The sequence below is a fragment of the Scatophagus argus genome, chromosome 12, assembly GCF_020382885.2.
Source record: "Scatophagus argus isolate fScaArg1 chromosome 12, fScaArg1.pri, whole genome shotgun sequence".
In the NCBI taxonomy this organism is placed as follows: domain Eukaryota; kingdom Metazoa; phylum Chordata; class Actinopteri; family Scatophagidae; genus Scatophagus; species Scatophagus argus.
Window position 1 is genome coordinate 24196458 of NC_058504.1, and position 24753 is coordinate 24221210.

Consider the following 24753-nt stretch of genomic DNA (forward strand, 5'->3'; position numbering starts at 1 on the left):
TAGTACTAACAGTACTAGTAATAGTGGTGTCAATACAGCACCATAGATGAAAGAAAAAATGAAAGATGAAAGTGACATATTTTGTCATTGGAGGGAACTCACTCCAACGAAATTTGTGCTCTGCATTTAACCCACCCAAGTGACGTGCACACACACAGCAAACCCGGGGCAGTGGGCGACTGCGTGCGGGGCCGGGGAGCAGTGGGGGTTAGGTACCTTGCTCAAGGGTACCTCAGCCATGGACACCGGTACGGGGAATCGAACCAGCGACCCACCGGTTACGGGTCCGACACCCTAACCGCTGATCCACGACTGCCCCCCACGACTGCCTAGATGTATTTGTAATAGCATGGTAGCCTTATTAGCAATGGTAGTATCAATGATTTCAACAGCAATTGTAGAAGAATTAGTAGCAGCAACAGCGACACAAATAGTAATACTTCTGACTGTAATTTGACATGTAATTTGCCGGGTGTTGCATGTGTGTGTTCAACTAAGGATGGGATAAATGCAGTAGTCAAATTCAGTATGTGTATGTAAAAATATATATACTGCCAATAAAGTTGATTCTTCTTAAAGACTGTAGTAGGCAGAGGCAGAGAAAACATGACAGGACATTGTTGTTTGTGACAGACGTTCAAGGTTTTGCTGAGTGTAACTGTTTTTGGGGGACATGTGGTTTCTTTTAAATATTAGGATAATAGAACACATTTCCAGACAGCTGGTCCTGGAAAGTATTCATGGTGTTAAAGAAGTTCATAGTGTTTGCAGCAACCCCCTCAATTCGTGTGTGTGTGTGTGTGTGTGTGTGTGTGTTGATGACTGCAGCTGTCAGTGAATGGAGGTGGAGCGTGGTGGTCAGTGTTGCCAGCAGAGCCTCTGCAGCTGTGCTTCTAAAGACTACTAAATCTTTTAGCACTTCAGTAGCCCTTGACATGTGAACCAAACTCATGAGATACCATGAAAAGACTGTAGACAGGACTGGGTCAGATTATATGCAGTCAGTTACAGAATGCAAATTACATAGCCATTTTTATAATAAGTAGCATAATACTAAAAGATTGATTCAAAACACTTAAAATATTGTGTCTTATTCTAAAAAGTGAATTCAGCCACAAAAAATTCCACACATATTCTGGACATAGATGTTTTTGTTTTGCACAGTTTTAAAGTCCAAGTGATGGTGATAATTTTTTAAAGTGACATATTTTGTCATTGGAGGGAACTCACTCCAACGAAATTTGTGCTCTGCATTTAACCCACCCAAGTGACGTGCACACACGGGGCAGTGGGCGACTGCGTGCGGGGCCGGGGAGCAGTGGGGGTTAGGTACCTTGCTCAAGGGTACCTCAGCCATGGACACCGGGACGGGGAATCGAACCAGCGATCCACCGGTTACGGGTCCGACACCCTAACCGCTGATCCACGACTGCCCCTCTAATGCCAGGAATGGAAAGCTATTCATCGCTGCATGAAGCATTCGCCTTGACTTAACACCTTTTTTTTTCTCCCACAAAGTGGCACACTCAGATGTGCTTTTAATGAGATAATAGATCATTTGTTATCATGTAAAAAATGATAACAAATTTAAAGCCATAATCAAAAATGTAATCAGGTAATCGTTAACAATAATCATACAGTATATGATGAAGGGTTTGACCAAATAATCTTAACTCTAGTGTCAGTCTGCAGTTTTTTCAGAGCTTTTAACCATATCTTATCTTTCTTCTGTGCTTGAAGCAAATGTGTATGCCTGTTCTCACTAAGCGATTTTTGATATTAGCTTTTTTCAAGCTTATAAGCTTTTTTTAAAATGTAGCTTACAGTTAGGTCTAGCCTAAGCAGCCCTAGAGGTATCAGCCTACTCTTCGGTGTGGAGAGTGTGTCTGCTTCACCTGCTCATCAGGAGCAATAACGATTCACACAACACCAATTTGGGCTACAATGTCTAGCATAAGGACCTATCTATCTATCTATCTATAGAAAATTTGCAGGTGTTAATACAGTATCACTCAAAGTGACTGATTTCTGTCTTTTCACAGGTGATGTGTCGCCTATCAGTATGTCCCCCATCAGCCAGTCGCAGTTCATCCCTTTGGGAGAAGTATTGCTTTTGGCTATTTCTGCTATGAACTCTGCCCATAAACCTGTCACTCAGGAGGCCCTAACTGAACACCTGCAGACATGTTTTCCAGGTAACTCAACAGCCAACACCACCCATCAGCCTCTGTCTGCTGCTGCACAGTTATGGGTTCAAATAAAAACTGGAATTCTTTAGATAAACATAATCAAATTTAGTGAAATGGTCATTTATTATCAGCCTTTTATATCTTAATATATTCAGGGCTCACAGTACATTTTATTAAGTGCTGTACAATCCTGTTCCTTGTTGTGTAATTCCTGTTGCATTACACTTTTATTTTGTGAGACTATACTTGACTAAATTTCAGAGAGAAATATGGTACCTTATACACTTCTTTGCATTACTCTGGTCGCTGCAGCAAATATAATGGACTAACCATGTGGTTGTATTTGGGTGGTTGATGAATAACACAATTCTGACTGTCCATGTGTCACATACTAGTAAAAATTTCTATTGTTTAAGAATCTATATTTAAATGCTTTTCCTCTGACAAGATATAGTACAATACTACCAAAGGTGTTGTGGGTATATTAAGATTTCAACTTAGAGTTTTGATCCAAACATGAAAAATGTCATACAGTGCATATGAGTGCCCTCACAAATAAGAGCATATTCCAAATACATTTTGTTCGCAAAATGGTCGTCATATGGTGTGACACTATAATCTATATTTTGAACGGGCAATAATTTGGACATCTTAATAATGAAGAGGACCACACCCAACAAGTAAGTTACAATATCATCTCAGCAAAGTCAGAGTCAGAGTTGCAAAGTCATGAGTTGAGTTGTGCTTTTTTGATTTTCAGCTATGAACCTGACATCACCAGTAGTAGTCAATGTTTTGTGTCTTATGGTGTGACATTATTTGCATAAAAATGAATATTTCTCACAGATTTTACTTATTAATTCTCAAAAAGCATTGCTGCCATGTGGCTAATTACATGGTAACTATTGGTTAGCTGTTTTTAGTTTGCCAATAAATTAGCTTAACTCATCATATGACTGTTTTTTCCAAGTCACACCATATGACACATCTGTCACAATATGTGACATTCACTTTATTTTACATGAATATTTATGTATTTAAAATGTTTGATCGAAAAAATATCTATATGATAAATAATCCACTTTCCAATTTTAGATTTCATGCTACCATATTTTACAGTTTCCAATAATATTAAAAGATATTTTTCCTGCATTTGTTGTCAGAGTGAGGCAGATATGTCCATCAAGGAGGGTACACACAAGTACAAGGAAAGACTGAATGCAGACCATGTAAGGAGAGAGGAAGTCCTCAGGGAAAGGAGGGAAAAGTAAATAGATCATGCCAGTTCACATAGGACAGACACTATACAGCTATAGGAGGTTGAAAGTCTAGGCTACAACCAGCATAGTAATATTTTGAAAACTATTACTACTGCTTACTATGACTATGATAGTGAATCTGAAATTAAATATTTTAAAACTTAGCCATTATATATTTTCCTTTAACAGGTATGAAGAGAAGACACAAAAAGGAAAAATTAAGCCCTTCAGTGACCTGGATGCCTTAATAATAATATACCTTAATGCCTTAATAACTAGTACTGAATACACAATGTTAAGAGGAGTTTATATTGAACCATTAAGGTTATGTGAATGCTGTTATTATGCTATATTTAAAATTCATGTGTAACCCGTTTCCTTAACTGTTTTGTTTGTGAGTTAAATACATATAAGACACTTTTTGCATTGACATATTGTGGTGTGGTGCAATTTATCATATGGCGTGACACTCATGTCATTTGGTGCGACGTTCACAATTGTGACAAAAAGAGTCTTTGTTAGTTGTTAATTCATGAAAATATCAATAGAACACAAGGAAATTAGTATCAGCAAGAGTCTCAAGCAATTTCTTACTTTTGTTACAAGGTTTAAGAGAATTTATCTAAAATAGTTTAAAAAGATTGAGGAGCAATGTTTTCTGTTGCATGATGATTTTGAAAAATAAACCGAAATATACAAAATTTTCACAAGGAAATATTAAATATCAAAGCAGTCATGATTAAAATGTTTGATGATGTGAGTTAGAAAAAATAAATACCTCACCTCACTTTATATGAAATAGCTTTCATGTCACACCATATGACAATTTAAGGCACTGACAGAGCAAATTGCTGAAAAAAAAATGCATATTTCAACTCAAACTCTTATATATTTGGAAAGTTAAGAGTCATAACAACACAAAAAAATAATTTTCCGGGATAATATTTGAAATTTCTTTAAAAACTTTTTTCCAGCTTATATATCAACCACCCATTTATGACCACCTGGAGCACATTCAGTTACTGCTGCCATACAATAATTAGTTATTTTAACACCAGTACTAGTATAATAATAATAATGATATAACATGAATGAATAACAATAATAATAGTAATAGTGTTTCCCATTTGAATGCTGCAGTCATGGGTGTTTAGTGTGAATAAGAGAGAGCTGAGCACCCTGCTTTTGGGGGCTTTGATTTTCAAGAGTGGAGGAAGTGTATCTGCCCATTTGAACAGTTTGTTTGTGACACCAGTATCTAGTTGCAGAGTAGTACTCAAGCCCAGAGTACTAAGTTTGTATCAGTTTCATGGGTGAGATTGTGTTGAATGCTGAGATGAAATCATCGACAACATTCTGTCAGGAATTGTTATTTTCATGGTGTGTGGAGAGACGTCAAGGTCACATATTCTGCAGTTCTGTTGTAGCTGCACACTGGTGAGGGTCCAGGCAAGCTGTGACGTTGTTGATGTACTTTAGAAGCAGTTTCACAAAGCACTAGTGCACAAAGTGCCACAGGGCGATAGTCATTTAGAATGGACACTGCTGACTTTTTAGGTACAGGAATGATGGTAGCTGTCTTGAGGCAGGTGGGAACACTCTCCTGTGGCAGTGAGGTAGCTGGTTTGTTACATGCTTTTAGTACACCACCAGGGATTTTGTCAGACCCAGCAGGTCTACTCATATTCACTCCCATCAGCATTTTCTTACATCCACTGTGAATACTGACAGTGGCTAGTCCTCTGGAGGTAGATTTGACAGCTAAATCTTTGTTGAGAATATCAGAATGAGCATGGAATGTTAAGCTTATTTAGCAACTTGGCCACAGACATCATGAGGTTGTATCGGTGATGTTCTGAATCGCTTGCCACGTATCTTTGGTGTTGATCGTGCTGAGGTTGTTGCAGTCTTCACTTTGGTCATTTTATGCCAGCTTCTATGGGGCTAGAATATTGACATTAAAATTTATCACTGAAAAAAAATGGAACAGACTAAGGAAAAACTGGCATTGAAACACTGTTGTATTGGTACTGAAAAAATATTTCACTTCAAAATAAGACAGACATTAAAAATGACTTCCTTTTATTTTGATACATTTTCAATTATTGACCAGTGCGAGTACTGAAGTATAAATACTGACATCCAGTCTTAATCAGAACCCTTGGCTAAATCAGTATACGACAGTAGTATCAATAAACTTCAATATTATTGGTTCATCTTTCGATACTGGAGAAATTTAGAGAAATGATTTCCTAATTATTATTGTTACAAAACCATTACCTTGCACATTTTATCTCACCAACTTAACACATTTGTTTATTACAGGAGCATGCAACTAAATGGACAACCAGTCGATACCAACAATGCAGTCTTTTGCCTTCAAGGGCAGAAGCACAAGCAGTCTGTCTGAACATCTAGCAAAAGTGTCATGTACAGGTGGAGAAATGCAGTTTTTGACAGTCTAGTTCACAGTTCATCTGTCGTTGTCCCAGGTATGCTATGTATGCTAACAGCCAGGAGTCCACACATGGAGTCAACTAAATTATATTAATTAGGGTTATTGATTTAAAAGTAACCTTTAGCCTGCTAACTATTTCAAATAATTCAGTAATAATGTGTATTTACAATATAAACACCAGGTATGCTACCATTGCCAGTAGTTAGTTAGGTCTGTGGTATAAGCCAGAGCTCCAACCAGACAGAGGGGTGTCTACAGTTTAGCACAAGCCGGCGATAACAATGCGGACTAAATAACGTGGTCTTATATCAAGGGTAAGCTGGTGTATCACACATTCACTGACCAAACACAAAAGACCAGGAGCCTGGCTAATCCAATGGTAGATGGTGTACAGGTGAGGGCTCAGCACACAGCCATGTGGAGAGCCAGTGCTGAGTGCCAGGGTGGATGATCTCCTGTTTCCAATCTTGACAGACTGTGGACGATCTGTGAGGAAGTTTTTTATCCAGACGCATGTGAGTGTGGGAGTTCAAGTCAGCCAGCTTGGCTATGAGGATATCCGGGATGATTGTGTTAAAGACCGAGCTGAAGTCGATGAAAAGCATCCTTACTGAGGGGGCAGAGTGGAGGGCAGTGGAGATGGCGTTCTCAGTGGACCTATTTGCCTTGTAGTCAAACTGGTGGGGTCGAAACTAGGGGGGAGGCGGTCCTTGATGTGCTTTAGGACCAGCCTCTTGAAACATTTTGCTATCACGGGTGTTAGGGCGATGAGTCTGTAGTCGTTGAGGCTGCTGATGGTGGTGGACTTGAGGATGGGGACTTTTGTTTCAGGCAGTGGGGGCGGTGGCTTGTGGCAGCAAGAAGTTGAATAGCCTGGTGAACACAGCTAGACAGCTGGTCAGGGCAGGCCTTGAGTAGACTCCCAGGTATTCTGTTGGGGCTAGCAGCTTTCCTCTGATTCACTGCCCTGAACACACTGCAAACCTGGTGTTCTTGGAGGGTGAGTGTTTGTGGGATCAGAAGAGGCTATGGACAAGGGGGTGTGTGTTGTTCAGAATCAGAATCAGAATTGTCTTTATTGCCATTGTAAGTGAAGAGGTTTCACATTAGGAATTTGTCTTGGTGATTGGTGCATACATAGAACGTAACGAGTAACATATAGTGGTAGTATAAAATAGAATAGAATAAGGTAAAACAAAATAAAATAAGTAAAATAAATATGGTTGTGGAGGTAGTCCAAAAGTGAGGTAGTACAGGGTGGAAGTATAGTGCAAGTAGGTGAGGTAAACAGTGCAAATGAACAGCAAGTGGATAATTACATGAGCAGAAATCAGTGCCTGTACTGAAGTAACTAAAGTGCATGTTAGTCAGTTGGTGTTCAACAGTCCAACAGCAGAGGGGAAGAAGCTGTTCATGTGGCGTGAGGTTTTGGTCCGAATGGACCGTAACCTCCTGCCTGAAGGAAGTTTTTCAGAGAGTCTGTGTCAAGGGTGAGAAGGGTCAGCTGTGATCCGACCTGCACGCCTCAGAGTCCTGGAGATGTACAGGTCTCGGAGAGATGGAAGGCTGTAGCCGATCACCATCTCAGCACCTCCTCCATCATGGAGGAGGTGAGGATGGACTCAGTGATGGCCATGTAGAACTGAACCATCATCTTGACAGGTATGTTGAGTTTCCTCAGCTGCCGCAGGAAGAACATCCTCTGCTGGGCCTTTTTGATGAGGGAGCTGATGGTCAGCTCCCACTTTAGGTCCCGGGTGATGGTGGTACCCAGGAAGCGGAAGGAGTCCACCATGGAGATGGGTGTGTCTGTCAGGGTGAGGGGGAGCAATGGAGCTGGGGACCGATGAGGGTGGTGTCGTCTGCAAACTTAATCAACTTGACAGACTGGTGGCCGGAGGTGCAGCAGTTGGTGTAGAGGGAGAAGAGCAGAGGGGAAAGTACACAGCCCTGGAGGGTACCGGTGCTGATGGTGCGGGTGTCCGAGACATTCTTCCCCAGCATCACATGCTGTTTCCTGTCTGTCAGGAAGTCAGTGATCCACCAGCAGATGGGGTCAGGCACGTTCAGCAGGGACAACTTGTCCTGGAGGAGAGCTGGGCGGATCGTATTTGAGGCAGAGCTGAAGTCCACAAACAAGATCCTAACGTAGGTTCCCGGGGAGTCCAGATGCCGGGTGATGCCAGATGTTGGGGTGTTTGCCAGTTTCTCAAAGCGGACAAAGAAGTGGTTTAGCTCTTCTGCTAGTGAGAAGTCTATATTTCCAGTACTTGTCCTGCTGTCTTTGTAGTTGGTGATGTGTTTCATACCCTCCCGTACCTAGGGTTGTTGTCTGAGAGGTGGTCTGACAGCTTATTTGCATAGGCCAGTTTTGCCTCTCTGATACCCTTTTTCAGTTTAGCCCTTGCTCTGCTGTACATGACCTGGTCCCCAGATTTGTATGCAGAATTTCGTAGTGACTGAACCTTGCCCATCATCCAGGGTTTGTGGTTAGACAGGGACCCGCTTTTCCATGGTGATGGTGTCCATGCAGTGCATGATGTAGCTTAACACTGCATCTGTGTGAGTCTGTAGGTCGTCATGCTCAAAACACTCCATTCTGTGAGGTCAAAGCAGTCCTGCACCTGGGCCAGGGCTTCATCAGACAGGGTTCTGATGGTGGCATTTGTCCTTTTCCTGAGTGGTGTGTATGCCGGGATGAGGAGTAGGGAGAGATGGTCCAACATGGATGGGGGACGGGTACAGATCTGTAGGCTTGCTTAATATTTGTATACACATGAACCAAGGTGTTGCTCCCTCTCATGGCACATTTCACGTTGAACAAATTTGGGCAATCTTGTTAGTTATGATTCTGAGTTTCCAGTATCCAGTTGTTTTAATTATGAAAGAGTGGCATATTGGATAAAATAATAAATAATTTTAGACAATTGATCTGTGATCATAATTAATCATAAACTTTTCATGTAAATCAGAATCATTTGCTCCATATAATTGAGCTAAGCAGAGAAAAGAAATACAAGACAATGCTTTCAGTAATGATGTTATTGACATCTATTTCTGACCTATATTACCACTACAAAAACTGCTATCAGATAAATAAAAAACAGAGCTGAGTTGAAAGCTTCCCTTCAATCTTGCATCCTATGAGAAGAGTCTGTCTACTTCAAGGATGTACTTGATTAACTGACTAGTCAGTTAAATGTTGCTACCTGTGAAATCTGACACAAGAAGCACGAATTGGTTATTAAACTCAAGTATCATCATTTTATTTTACGCTATTTGTATGTGAGACACCACTAAACAAAATGGTTGCTAATGAATTCCCCGTCATTTAATTAGCTAATGTTTAATCACTAGCACAAGAAAAATTATACATATGGTGTTAAGGCCGAGTCATTGTGTACACACGTACAAAGATTTAGTCTGCTTGAGTGTGTGTGTGCGTGTCAGTCAGCTCTGGGTTTCCCTCTTTAGAGAGCTTGCGTCATTTCACAAAGCAACTGCAGCTTGCATGATGTAATGATAGGCAAACACACACAATTGTCTCTTCAGATATTATACAGTTAGTGAGTTTATATTACTGTGTTGATCTGTGGCTGAGTCATCTCATGAGACTTATTTTGAGGGTAATTTTTCCCATTTAGAACAGTTACATCTGATTTTTTTAATTAACTCATTTTCCTCTACTGATTTGACTGACAGTGATCAGGTCTTAGTAGGGTTGTGCAATTAATCAAATTAATTAAACAAAAACAGTGTAACTGAAAAAAAAATTAAAAAACAGTTATTTTATCACAATGCTTTTTGCAAGTATGTTCATCTTGTTCTGAATTACACATGCATGTGCACTTTTGCCCCTCCCAGAGCCTTCACTCACTCCACCTATACTGTCAGCGAAGTCATGTGTGTTGTGTTGGTGGTATTTAAAAAATCAGCGCAAATGTAGCTGTTGGAAGAAGAGAAGCAGCAGCGTTTGGTCAGCAGAAAAAGGTACAACCAATTCCATTGTCTGGGAACACTTTGGATTCAAGGAATCTGATCCAGATCAAAAACATGCTGTGTGCAAGATTGCTACATAGAGGTGTCTGCACCACTAGGTAACACCACAAATCTTTTTAACCACCTGAAGTTTAAACACAGAGTGACCTATGACGAACTAACAAAGAGACAGAAGGAACAAATCACAATTCCCACAACACCACTGCAACACAGTCATCCATTAAAGACACACTCTACAGTGCAACTCCTTATCCATCCAGTTCGTTACACATGCTGTTGCATACTTTTTAGCCAAAGATATGTGCCCCATAACCACAGTTGAGAATGAAGGCTTCAAAAGTTGGTGAATATTTTGGACAACTGTTATCCTTTTCCATCTCTTTCCATTTCACGAGAGTTGCTCTGCCTGCCATGTAAAAACAAAATTTATTTTTGTTTTTATTCATTATTTCTATCTTATTTATTACCTGTTTTCAAAAGATTTTTATTTGTGTTTATTATTTTATATTATTTGTACATTTGAATATGTATTTTAGAGTATTTATTTTATTTATTATATATTTTATTTTATTATTTATTTAAGGGGAATTCAAAAAGTTCAAGGAAATTCAGGGTTAAAAGATATTTTTTAAGTTCAAGAAATGCAACTTTCCAGTCAGTAAGTAATCATGTTAAATAATGTTGATTTCAATATTGACCAAAATAATCGCACCACAGCGGACTGCAGACTAAAGACTTGGAATCATGTCAGAAGTGAGTTGTGAAAATGAAAACTAGCATCTTGACTTGGACTTGTTTACTCTGAGCCTTGTGTTGCTTGAGACTCAGCAGCTTAAAAACTTGACTTGAAACTTGGTGAGCCCTAAATTTTAGAAACTGCAGCATAGTGTATAGCGATGAATGTATTACTGTGGATGGCGGCCACAGCAAAATGCATTTTTGTCACTCAAATGAAGGTCTATCAATATCAATTATTAAAGCTGCAAGCTAAAACAATCCACACTGCTGTGCTGTCAGGGTGTGCAGCAGCTGTTGCCTTGTACCGACTCCAACCGGTTGAGATTGCTTTTAATTTTTCTTAACACTTTTTAACACAACATTACATTACTTGCTCATTACACAAAAAAAAAACAAGGAAACAAACAAACAGACAACAACAACAACAACCCATGAACAATCTGGATTACCTAGCTTCTGCAGTTTGTTCCTGTGACATACACTATATTGCCAAAAGTATTTGCTCATCTGCCTTGACACGCATATGAACTTAAGTGACATCCCATTCTTAATCCATAGGGTTTAATATGACATCGGCCCACCCTTTGCAGCTATTAAAACTTCAGCTCTTCTGGAAAGGCTTTCCACAAGGTTTAGGAGTGTGTTTATAGGAACTTTTGACCATTCTTCCAGAAGCGCATTTGTGAGGTCAGACACTGACGTTGGATGAGAAGGCCTGGCTCGCAGTCTTTGCTCTAATTCATCCCAAAGGTGTTCTGTCAGGTTGAGGTCAGGACTCTGTGCAGGCCAGTCAAGTTCTTCCACACCGAACTTGCTTATCCTTGTCTTTATGGACCTTGCTTTGTGCACTGGTGTGCATTCATGTTGGAACAGGAAGGGGCCATCCCCAAACTGTTCCCTCAAAGCTGGGAGCATAGATTTGTCCAAAATCTCTTGTTATGCTGAAGCATTGAGAGTTCATTTCATTGGAACTAAGGGGCCAAGCCCAGCTCCTGAAAAACAATCCCACACCATAATCCCCCCTCCATCAAACTTCACACTTGGCACAATGCGGTCAGACAAGTACTGTTTTCCTGGTAATCGCCAAACCCAGACTCGTCCTTCAGATTTCCAGATGGAGAAGTGTGATTCGTCACTCCGGAGAACGCATCTCCACTGCTCTAGAGTCCAGTGGTACACCACTGCATCTGACGCTTTGTATTCCACTTGGTGATGTATGGCTTGGATGCAGCTTCCATGAAGTTCTCTACGCACTGTTCTTGAGCTAATCTGAAGGCCACATGAAGGTTGGAGGTCTGTAGCTATTGACTCTGCAGAAAGTTGGCGATCTCTGCGAACTATGCGCCTCAGCATCTGCTGACCTCACTCTGTCATTTTATGTGGCCTACCACTTCATGGCTCAGTTGCTGTTGTTCCCAATTGCTTCCACTTTGTTATAATACTGACAGTTGACTGTGGAATATTTAGTAGCGAGGAAATTTCACGACATGTGGCATCCTATCACAGTACCACACTGAAATTCACTGAGCTCCTGAAAGCAGCCCTTTCTTTCACAAATGTTTGTAGAAGCAGTCTGATTGATTGATTGATATACACCTGTGGCCATAGAAGTGATTGGAACACCTGAAATCAATTATTTAGATGGGTGAGTGAATGCTCTTGGCAATATAGTGTATCAAGATTTCAGTCCTCAGCCTCTCACTGACATGTAAAAAAGGTCAATTTCTCACATCTCTGTTGACATTGTTCCTCTTGAATTCTGATCTTATGAGTCAGCAGCTCCATAACATATATTTGACTCACTATCTTTATCAATTTTTTTTATATCTTTTATCAATTTTCATATCTTAATGATGGCATTTTTACCAGCTGCTAACAAATATCTCTGTGAGAAAATCTCTGGACACAATATTTCCTGTCATATAAAATATAGCACTGAATACGATCTGGGAATATCATAGCTCAGAACTTTGACAATAACCAAATTAACATTCTGGGGAAAAAAACGACAATACCAGGAGAGAGCAAAAATCATGTGAATGGTTTATGTCTTACAGACAAAAACGTGCTCCTTATTTGCTACTAAAATTGTTCTAACAGTATTCTTTCCAGATACATTATAACATATTGTTGTGTTCTCCATATATTATCTTCAGAAATATTACTTATATACATGGTTCTTTTTTTGATTTCTGTTTTACATATAATGTTAAATTTCCTCTTAGTTGCAGGTATAACATAGATGTCTATGGAGAACTGTTTTATTCAAGATCAAGTAAATAAATACGGCTATGAAACAAACCCAATAAATAAATACATTTATTTGTAAATGTTTATTTATAAATAATTATTTATAAATAAGTACATTTATTTATTTCAAAATGTTATTCATGAGATTTATTTCATGTGCACTTGTGCATCCACGACAAGGACTTAAGCTCTTAATGCTTTTCTAACTGCATTTGAGGTGTTCCTTGTCAACCTGAGGGTAACAGTACACACAGAAATGTAAAACAAAACATCTAATTTGCTGTTCCCAGCAGGAGGTGCTATGAGTATAACTGAATATTCACACCTACATGGATTCAGGTTGAAAGTCTTATCCAGCATGTGAAGTTTGATGCAGTTTGGATAACACATCCTTGAATTGGAGCAATTTCTTGTTTTATGGTGAAACATCAAAGTTTGCCATGGCGCCATCTAGGTAAAACGTACAATTGAATTGAAATTTTGTAGAGGGCGTCATGGAGTCAATTTGACACAATCAGTACAGAATTCAACATCAAATATTGTTCACCTCTTGGGACAAATGTATGCGAGCATTTCTTCCCTCTCGAATACAGCTTCCTGTTTTATGGTGACACATCAACTTTGCAGTGGCACCATGGCCACACCTTTCACATTTTGCAGAAACCTTTAATAACTTTTCATCATCAAGGACTATTGTACAAGCTCACCTAGTCTGAATTCAATCAGATAAATCTACAATTGACTAGACTAGACAAAGGCTTGAAATGTGCCATGCTGCCATGGCAATGCTACGCCATGAAAATTAATCATTGAACTCTTCAGGGTTTCCTGGTTGCCTTTGATGTGTATCTGGTCATTTAGTGTAAAACAGTGTGCTTGGTAAAAAAAAATATATATATAGTAGTTTCCTGTTGCCAGCAGGTGGTGCTATGGAAACAACTGGATATTTGTTTTTTACAGTATTCACTTTTGTGATGTTAGTATCTCAGACTTTTTTCCACCATGTGAAGTCTGATGCACATTAAATAAGATATTTTGGGGCAATTTCCTCATTCATGACAAAACATAAAACTATGCTGTGCTGCCACCTCCACACCTTTCAAGTGTTGCCGAAAGCTTTGGTACAAGGTCTTTTTTACAAGCTCATCGAATCTCAGATCGATCAGTTTGATCCCCTAGGACGAGTTTGTTAAAATGTGACACCTGGAAATGGTCCAAAAATCCAAAAAGTATCAGGGAGTTACATATGTGTCTAAGATAAGAGATAAGATAAGATAATCCTTTATTAGTCCCATTACATACTTGCACACACTTGCACATGCATATTTATGCTACTATATGCTAAAACCGGCTTCTTTATTTAATTGTTTAGCTTATTTAAATGTCTAGTTTTATATTCTTTTTACATTCTATTTTTTATTTAGCTTATATTTCTATTTTATTTAACTTTTTTTATATACATATATATATATTTATATTTTTATATTCTTATAGTCTACTTACTGCTCCCGAGACCTGAGTCCTAATTTCGTACCATAAACATGTGAATGTGAGCTGGTATGACAATAAAGTTCTAAATCAAATAATACTATTTGCCACTTGGGACAAGTGTGACAAGTTTTATGAGGTTTTGAGCATCCCTAGCCTCTCAAACGCAACTGAGAGGTTTTATCAGCACAATGTACTTACTTTCACTTTATATCTGTTCAAGGTGGGGCTTTTAATTATTATATAATGCTGGGTAGTTGATGAATAATAATGATAATAATAATAATATTTAATTTATTATATTTATAGAAGGGGCGGCACGGTGGTGTAGTGGTTAGCACTGTCGCCTCATAGCAAGAGGGTTCCAGGTTCGAATTCCGGTCTGGGCCCTTCTATGTGGAGTTTGCATGTTCTCCCTGTGCCTGCGTGGGTTTTCTCCGGGTACTCCGGCTTCCTCCCACAATAGCAAAAACATGCACATTAGGTTAATTGGCTACTCTAAATTGTCCCTAGGTATGAGTGTGAGAGTGTGTGGTTGTCTGTCTTTGTGTGTTGGCCCTGTGATTGACCAGTCCAGGGTGTACCCTGCCTCTCGCCCGTAGTCAGCTGGGATAGGCTCCAGCTCCCCCGCAACCTTGACGGATAAGCGGTATAGAAAATGGATGAATGGATATTTATAGAAAATCTGTGACACTTTGAGACCAAACCGTCAAATTGAATTCATGAACTCATCCATTTAAAGACTCATAGCTATGATAAACAAACCAGCTTCTACCTTCGCTCCTGCTGGTCAAAGCCAAAGAAAAGGTCAAAACCCCTTCACAATGGCAGCTAGTGGATGTAAATTTATATAGAGTACATATTAGAAAATAACGCAATGGTAATTATGTTTTTAATTTGTTTCTTCTTATTATTCAGAAATATTAAAAAGAACTGATAACAGTACTGATAATAGTATAGATATTGGATTGACAGCCAGTATTGTTAGGAGTAGCACCGAGAATCTGTCTAAGTCTGTCTGTCTGAGTGAGATGTGATTTCACTCGCAGGACATAAATACGCTGCTACTAAGAATCTATTATTACTTAGCACTTGTTCCTGTTTATGAACAAGTCTCCTTCACGAGTTGTCACTCATTGGAAATATGCTTGACAAATACAGATGCTTTTGTTCATTATTTGCTACTGGACATTAAATTCCTTGTTTCCATTGACAAAAGCTGTGCCAAGCCATGCCCAAGATGGACCATCTCTGGATGGGGGACAGAGTGCCTCTGGCTTGCTTACAAGTTACGGTGACATCTTGCCAACTGCCGCCAAACGTGATGAACCTCCTTCTCCTCAAACAAGTGTGTGTTGTGAGACTCAACTCACTTCACTTATCGTGAAGAATTTGTCAGAAATTAAATGTGTTAGCAGCTATTCTTCATCTATGCGACAGGTAGGACAAATACTGGGTGAGTGACACAGTGAGATATTAGATGAAAGACTGCATTGCATCATCAGATAAAGACAAACCTTCAAGCAGGTAGCACTTACAGCAGAGAGTGACCAGCTTATGTCGTTCCTTGACTGTACATCTGGATATGCATTACAATGTGGAAATTAATGTGCTGATGTCAGGATTAGCCTGTCCTGAACCCAGAACAGCAGTTCCCTCTGCCTGACCTTCTTATCATCAAGATGGAAAGGAAAAGGGATGGTGTGTGCGTGCGTCCGTGCGTGTGGTCTGTCTGCATGTTGTTGCATCATGCTGGCTAGGCTGAAAGACTGCTATGATGTAACTCTTAGTAATATCTTCAGGCTGACAGAAGGAGAGAGAGCCAAAGATAATAAGAAGAGAGAAAAATGAAGAGAGGTTAGTGGAAGGAGAAAAATGGAAGATAAAGAGTAAGAAAACAGAAAAGAGAACAATATTAGTTGTTATCTTTGATTTTCTCCTTACTTTAAAAAATCAAATGATGTGAGTCATTACGTCACTATTTCCGCATGCTAAATCGTGCCGGATATGCAAGGTACAGGCATATTATTACTCTTTCCCATACTTATCTTTCTTCCATATTGATTTTTGACACTCTCAGGCTTCACTCTTTATACATCATTATAGGTCAAATCACAGTAACATCTGTACAACATCCATTGCACGTCTGCCCGTCCTGGGTGAGGGATCCCTCCTCTGTTGCTCACCCTGAGGTTTCTTCCATTTTTTCCTGTTAAAGGTTTTTCTGGGAGTTTTTCCTTAGTCGATGTGAGGGTCGAAGGGCAGGGGATGTTGCTGATGTTATGTTAAGCCCTTTGAGACAAACTGCTTGTAAAAATGGGCTATACAAATAAAGTTGACTTGACTTGACTAGTTTAGCTAAGAAATCAAATGGACTTACCTATTTGAACTGGTGAACCTCAAAGCGATAGGAGTTCCAAGGAACTGGAACCCACTGACTACTGTGTATTGTAACTGGGAGCAAAAATTTCTAGAAGAAAGCAGACAGTGTCAACTTTCTAAACTGCTAGTTTCTTGCAAATTCATGTAACTCCCTTCTCATCAGGCTTTGTCAGCTATTTCAGTTTACCTCAAAATTATGTAATTTGCCTAAAGTCTAAAAGCAAATGTGTTTTTTTCTTAAGGGCCACACCTGTCGGTGGGGCAAAAATCCCACAGCAATAATAATCTAATCTCATTGCAATATTTTGCGAGGGAACGGTGCATGTTCAGTGTGAATCCTTCACTGAATGTACTGTGAGATATACGTTCAGTGAACGGATCACTCATTGAGCCCAATTTACTGAGTAGACCAGTTAAATAGCATACCATACGACACTTAAAACATCATGATTTATAAGCGAGTTTATTTTTTTGTTTATTTAACATGTTTGTCAAAGCATCACAAAACCCACTTGTCTCCTGGTCCCGGACGTCGTGAACTAAACTGAAATCTGAACCGTTCAGCTGTGTTCAGGAAGTCTATGCACCCTTCTGACATCGTGCTCCTGTACAATGAGTGGAGTGGTGCAGGAGCCGGGTGGGGGCAGGGCTGGAGCAGATGAGTGCTGCTGAGATGAATCCAAGCGGGCAAAGAAGCAGTTTAGCTCCTCTGTCAGTGGCGCGCTCAGGTCTGTTGTTGACACATCCCAGCCTCTGAAGTTTGTAATGTCTTGTATGCCCCGCCACACCTCCCGGGTGTTGTTGCTGGACAGGTGGGACTCTATGCACATTCTGTGGTCCGCCTTGGCTCTTTTTATTCCTCTTTTCAAGTCAGCCCGAGCAACTCTGTACAGAGCTCTGTCGTCTGACCTGAAGGCAGCGTCGCGGGCCCTGAGGAGTGTGTGGACCTGGCTGGTCATCCAGGGTTTCCGGTTTGGGAAAACTCGGATGTATTTGTCCACAGTCACATTCCCAATACTGAACTTAATATAGTCCAGTACCTTACCTGTGAATGTCTCCAGCTCCTGGTGTTCAAATAAGTCCCAGTCTGTCTATGTGAAACAGTCCTGAAGTTTGAAGAGTGCATTGTCAGGCCAGGTTGTAACAGTTTTTGTGGTGGGCCTGGCACTGCATTTGAGGAGGATGTAGGCTGGGGAAAGCAGGAGGGAAAAATGGTCTGACTGGCTGAGGTGGGGGAGGGGTATGACTCTGTTCGCGTGCTTGATGTTGGTGTACACATGATCCAGAGTGTTTTCCCCCCTTGTGGAACACTTGACATGTTGATAGAACTTTGGGTGTACAGTCTTCAAGTTGGCCTTATTAAAGTCACCTGCAATTATGTGAACCCCATTGGGGTAGACCTGCTGCTGTTCGTTTATGGTGTTCGTTAAGAGAGAGAGAGAGCGCGCTGTGTTTACGTTGACGTCAGGTGGAATATACACAGCCATAACGATCACAACAATTAGCTCTTTCGGCAGAAAGAAAAGGCTGGCATCTTACAGACATGTACTCGACGTCCAGGCAACAGTGTTTGTCTATTATTGTCCCATTGTTACACCAGTTGTCATGCATGCAAATACAGAGCCCTCCTCCTCTGCTCTTACCGGAGTCCTCATTCCTGTCCAAGCAGAGCACAGTGTGACCAGCTAGCTGCACACTAGCATCGGGTATCCGACAACAATCCACGGAGAGCCCAGCGGTCTCGCTATGTCATCTGGGATGTTATGTGTGTGATGAAAGTCACTCGAAACAGATATCTGGTGTAGGTTCCCGATGTTCAAAAGCATCTGCCGGCTGTACTGGATGTTCGCAGTACCGATAGTGCACAAAAGGAAGAAAAACGACAGAAAAAGAAAAATGCACTAAAATGGAGAGCTGTAAGCTGCTGCAAACATGTGCGCAGCCATGATCATCCCCTCAATGAAGCATGATAGTGGCAGCATCATGCTGTGGGGGTGTTTTTGTGGTGATGTGCAGTGTTTGGTGTCCAACAAATATAGTGTCTAGTCTGATGACCAAAAAACTCAATTTTGGTCTCATCAGACCAAGAAATCTTCATCCAGTTGACGTTAGAGTCTCTCACATGCCTTTGCGCAAACTTTAGTCAAGATTTAATGTGAGCTTTCTTCAACAGTGGCTTTCTCCCATAAAGCTTTAACTGGTGAAGAGCTCAGACAACAGTTGTTGTATGCAGAGTCTCTCCCATCTCCGCTGCTTTTTGCAAAGTCACTGAGTTTGTGAGGACATCCTGCTCTGGGTAGATTTACACATTTTTACATTTGTTTATGATGGATTTAACTGAACTCCTGGGGATGTTCAGTGTCTTGGAATTTTTTTTTGTATCCATTCCCTGAGTTTACTCAGAGTTGTTTAGAGTTGCTTGGAGTGTTCTTATGTCTTCATGTTGTAAATAGCAAGGAATACTGATTTAATAGTGACTGGACCTTCCAGACACCGTTGTCCTTATACATTCACTAAAGACACATTCACTGCACTCATGTGATCTCTATTTCACCAATTGAGAGACTACTAGCACCACTTAACTGGACCTCTACTGAATTAATTCAGTCACCGTGAAAGGAAGTGAATATTTATTCAATCTCTTATTTTACCTTATATATTTTTAATTATTTGACATTGTTTTGTAGAAATCTGTTTTCACTTTGACATGAAAGAGTTTTTTGGAAAATCTTTCTCAGAAAAGCCAAATAACAACCCCCAGGCAAATGGAATCATTACACTTGGAGGATGTTCATCCGACTTTTCTTTATTTTGTAGTAAATAAACAAATCATAGATATAACACAAAACAAAATTTGTTAAACAGCTGAACATTGTGACTTTGTGGAACAGACCTCAGACAAATCAAATGCAATTCTTCTGTATATTGGGATCCTTTTTTCATATCCATCAAAGGAAAAATTATTATATCACTCAAGGCTGAGGGAAAAATTATGGTATCACCTACAAATTAGCATTTCTATTACAAACACCTGCACAAATAATTATGCAAAACAGTCTGTGGTTAAAATGGAGTGCTTACACACCTTAACAAGCTGTTGGCTGGTTGAAAGGAATCATGGCTCCATTAAGAGAACTATTGATGGAAACAAAGGAAGGGATTATGATACTGCTTTAAGAGGGAAATCCAATGTGGAATGTAGCAAAAGATGTTGGTTGTTTTCAGTCAGCTGTGTCAAAAATCTGGAGCAAGTATGAACAAAATGGGAAGATTATAAAAGGAAAATTAGTCCTCTCCAGGCTGGTCACTAAGCTGTGTGATCTTGGACTGAACTCGGTAGATGGGTCAACTGTAGGTGGGTCCACAGCTTTCTAACCGGCAGACAACAGGTGGTACGTGTCGGCACCCATAGCTCATCCCCCCTCACCCTCAACACTGGATCCCCTCAAGGCTGCGCAGTGAGTCCTCTGCTGTATTCCCTGTACATACAACTGTGTGTCCACATTAGACAGCAACATCATCGTAAAGTTTGCTGACAATACAGCCTTTGTGGGCTTAATCTCCCACAATAAGGAAGAGGCCTACAGGAAGGAGGTCACCCACCTGGAGAGCTAAGGCCAGGAGAATAACCTCCTGCTGAACGTCAGCAAGACTAAGGAGCTGATTGTGGACTGCAACAAGAAGCAGGGTGGAGAGGGTGGACAGTTTTAAATATCTCGGTGTGACCATCACACGGGACCTGTCCTGGTCACTGCAAGAAGGCACAACCAAACAAATGAAAAACAAAACACTCCTGGCTCTTGTAACAGAGCCAGAAGTGTCAGAGCTTTTCTTCAGGATCGATTCTATGACATGGCCAACAAAGAGTCCCAGCAATCTCAGTCCAGTTGAGAATTTGTGGTGGAAATTAATAAAAACAAAAGGTCCATGACAACACTTCACCTCGCAAAAGTGAGCTGTCAACTGCAATTCAGAAAACTGGAACCAAATTGATGGAGGATATTGTTTTTCTTTAGTCAAGTCTGTGCCTCAAAGAATTCAGGCCATCATAAAGGCCAGAGGAGGTGCAACAAAGTACTAATAAATTTTATTTACTGTTCTTGTTGATAATGATATTGACTTTTTTCATCAGCCTTGAGTGGTTCCACAATTTTTTCTTTGCTTTATATGCAAAAAAAAGATTTCAGAAAGCCGCAATGTTCAGCTGTTACCACATTTTTTTGTGTTAAATTTGTGATTTGTTTATCTGCTACAAACTAAAAAGGCTGGATGAACCTCGTAACATCCACATAACCTAATGTGCATGTTTTTGGAACTGTGGGAGGAAGCCAGACCAGGGTTCAAACTTGGCTAACCAGTGCACCACCGTGTTGCCCTGATTCCATTTATAAAAGCAAGAAATGGGAAAAACATCAAAGGGAGTGAATACTTTTTATAAGCACTGTCATTCCTTCATACATCACATTCTAAATACAAAGACCGTATTTAACAACTTTCACTCTTCTGGGAAGGCTTTCCCCAAGATCAGTTTTGTGGGAGTTTTTACTAGATTTTAGATTTTTGGCCATTTTAGTAGATCACTTGTGAGGTCAGACACTGCCATTGAACAAAAAGGTCTAGCTTTCAGTCTGCGTTCCAGTTCTTCTCAAAGGTGTTCAATGGGGTTGAAGTCATGACTCTGTACAGGCCAGTCAAGTTCTTCCACACCAAAGTCATCCAGCCATGTTGCTTTTGCAGTGGGGTACAGTCATACTGGAATAGAAAAGGGCCTTCACCAAACCACTGCCACAAAGTCGGAAGCATAGCATTGTCCAAAATGTCTTGGTATGCTGAAGCATTAAGATTTCCCTTCACTGGAAGTAAGAGTCCTAGCCCAGCCTGTGAATAACAGCCCCCATACCACACCTAAAATCAAAGAGCTGTGTCTGAATATCTTATTATTGTCTATTAATAGTGTTAAGAAAAGAAAGAAAAAAGTATAAAGGAAATTTTGTTTAGGTGACATGGAAAGAGAATCTCAAGTGGATCTGCATTATGTAGCTCTAACTGTTTTTTGTGTTTGATTATGCCTAGGTGTTCCCACACCAACGGAGGAGGTTCTACATCATACATTAAGCATGTTGGTCCATGAGAGGAAGATCTACCCAACATCCGATGGATATTTTATTGTAACTCCTCAGACTTACTTTATCACTCCGAGCCTAATCCGAACCAGCTCTAAGTGGTACCACTTAGATGAGCGATCCACTGACCGACATCAACAGCAGCAACATCAGAATCAACAACAGCATCAGGAGACACAGTGCACCTCTCCTCTCTCTGGCACAGTCACCCCATCCACCTCTGGAGTCGTGCGAGATCGATCACACCCAAAATCTAGCCAAAACCATAGTGGGGGTGGTGGAGGAGGTGGGGATTCTTTTTACAACAGTTACCGTGGAGAAGACCCACCTAGCCATCATACCACCCTGCAGCGCCGATCCCCCAAAGACCAACGAGAAGCGTACTCCTCCCCACACTCCCCACAAACACCTCCTCAGCAAGCAGGAGGCAACACAGAAAAAAGTCGCAGTACTCTTGGGTTCCCCTTCAAGACGGACACACTCACTAAGCACCGAGGGGGGGGAGGTGGGTTAGGAGGAGGAACTGGAGAGATAGACAAACAAGCAGCTGGAGGAATTGGTACAGGAAGTCGGAAATTTGGTTTGAAGCTGTTTCGTCTGAGCTTTAAAAAGGACAAAACCAAACAGCTGGCCACCTTCTCTGCACAGTTCCCTCCCGAGGAGTGGCCACTCCGTGATGAGGAAGCACCCAGCCAGCTGCCGCGGCATGTAGAGATGGAGATCATCCGCAGAATCAACCCTGACCTCACTGTGGAAAACCTCGCCCGACACACTGCAGTCATGAAGCGCCTTGAAGAAGAGCGTGCCCAGAGGAGCAAAGCATCTTCAGCCAATCAAAGTTCCAGAAGTAGGAGAAGTGGGGGTAGACACAGGAAGCAGTCTCAGACTAAACTCAGCCGCTCACACAGCAAGACACGGACATCCCGTGGTGAGCCAAGTGATGGCTTCCACCTGGAGCTGGTCGACAGGGACTACAGAGCCTATTCATCCTCACTGGCTCGGTCACCACGGGAACATGCTCTGGCCATGGAGCGGCAACGGGCTCGGCTTCACCTGGCACACAGCAACCCTAACATTCTTGACTCCTCCCACCTGCCTATCACACCAGAGTGGGATGTGTCTGGAGAGCTTGCCAAGCGACGCACAGAAATGCCTTTCCCTGAACCAAGCCATGCCCCATCAGCACACCACTCCAAAGTCCACCGCTCTCACTCCCACACCCAGGAGAGGAAGTCCAGGAATGAACGCAGCGACAAGGCCAAGGAACGTTCCAGATCCATGGACAATTCCAAAGGACCACTTGGAGCTGGGCTGATTGGACCGCCTGATTATTATGATGACCGCAGCCGTTACTATACTGATGATGGCACCCTGCGAGCCAATCAGACCTCATCTCACTACTCTCACACCACTCCACCCTCAGCTAAGCTTTCTGTGGATTCTCTGGGGTTGGACGGTTGCAGGAGCTTAGAAATGAGTAAGAGCAAGGATGGCCTGCCAGCATACTCACCCAAACCACTACCCACCTCTGTCCCTGCTGATGATTACTTCCAATGTGCAGGTTCCTCTGAGGCTGTCCTCACTGCAGCAAACCCACTGGGAACACAGGGCAAAAGTAGCCATGATGGATTAAAACTAGGTAGCACTGACAGGCAAACAGACAGACAGACACCCCATCCCCTAGAAAATGAGGACTTGTCAAAGGTGGGGCCTAAGTGTGGCAGCCTGCCACCAATACCTCTCTCTATCCCAGACTTCCCCCTTCCAAATGGACGACCTCCACACAGTGCCTCCTTTGCTCAAGAAAATCGTAAGGAGATCTTTAGTAAAGACACACTGTTTAAACCTCCTCCTAGCCTTCCTTTATCTGGCTACAGCTCCCTAAGAAAACCCCCAGCCCTCACTTCCTCTACTCTGTCTTCATCTTGTGATGCACTGGATTCCCAGGAAGCCTTTGATGTTCCAAAACCTCTGTTGGCCACACCACCCGCTCCATCACAGGGTATTGAACCTATTACCAGTGCTGCAGAAGCCTCCTTTGACTACTACAATGTCTCTGACGATGATGAACTTGAGGAGGGGGGGACTAAAAGCCGAGCAGAGGATGAAAAGGCTGGAAGAGGAGTTGTGGGCGTGGTAGGTGGTGGAGCAGGGACCATGCAATGGCTGTTGGAGAGAGAGAAGGAGCGAGATCTACAGAGGAGGTTTGAAAGAACCCTCACCTTCCCTGGGGCTAAAGAGAACATTCCAGAGCCAGGTCAGAACCAGCAGTCAGCCCACTCCGCCAGACTTGACAGTATGGACTCCAGCTCCATCACTGTTGATAGTGGATTCAACTCACCACGGTGAGAACATGTTTGTAACATATTTAATACATAATACATACATCTGCACACACACTCACACTATTATACCATATTCCTGTTGTATAGGCACATTTAGAGCTGAATGGATGGATGGATGGATTTTCCATTTATCAGATGCAGCAGATTGCATCATGGAGTTGTTAGCAAAGGAGGAGGAGAAATTTATGTCTTTGTAAGCTTGGATTTTCCTTTCATTCATTCCTCTTTCACTTATCTGAAAGCCAAGCTAACGTTTCCCACTTCCACATGCAACTATGTCCTCGCCACCAGGACAACAGGCAGGTTAAAATGTTGGCGCAGATGAAATTTCGGCTATACTCTGAGAAATTATCCCAAATGTTATAATGTTGGATAATTTTAGTAACATAGGGACGTACCTTAAGGGGAATTTGCTAAGGCTGGATTTTAAGCAGCAAAGTGTACGTTAGCCGGCACATCTCAGCTACCGGTCAGTGTCATGCATTTGTCCAGCAGATGAATACATGAAACGGCCAAAATGTC

The 24753-nt window shown here is 41.4% G+C and overlaps 1 protein-coding gene across 4 annotated transcripts in view; it reads left to right on the top strand.

Moving 5' to 3' along the window:
* Window positions 1-24753, top strand: part of LOC124067770 (storkhead-box protein 2-like) — an 83899-nt gene that overhangs the window by 48018 nt on the left and 11128 nt on the right. The window contains exons 2-4 of one of the 4 annotated variants that reach the window (XM_046405366.1): window positions 2043-2195; window positions 9771-9896; window positions 21837-24231. In XM_046405366.1, the coding sequence (XP_046261322.1) occupies window positions 2043-2195; window positions 9771-9896; window positions 21837-24231 (2674 nt within the window). Of the gene's footprint in view, window positions 1-2042; window positions 2196-9770; window positions 9897-15399; window positions 15730-21836; window positions 24232-24753 lie in introns of those variants that run through there. The other 3 variants (XM_046405367.1, XM_046405369.1, XM_046405368.1) reach the window with 3 other exon arrangements.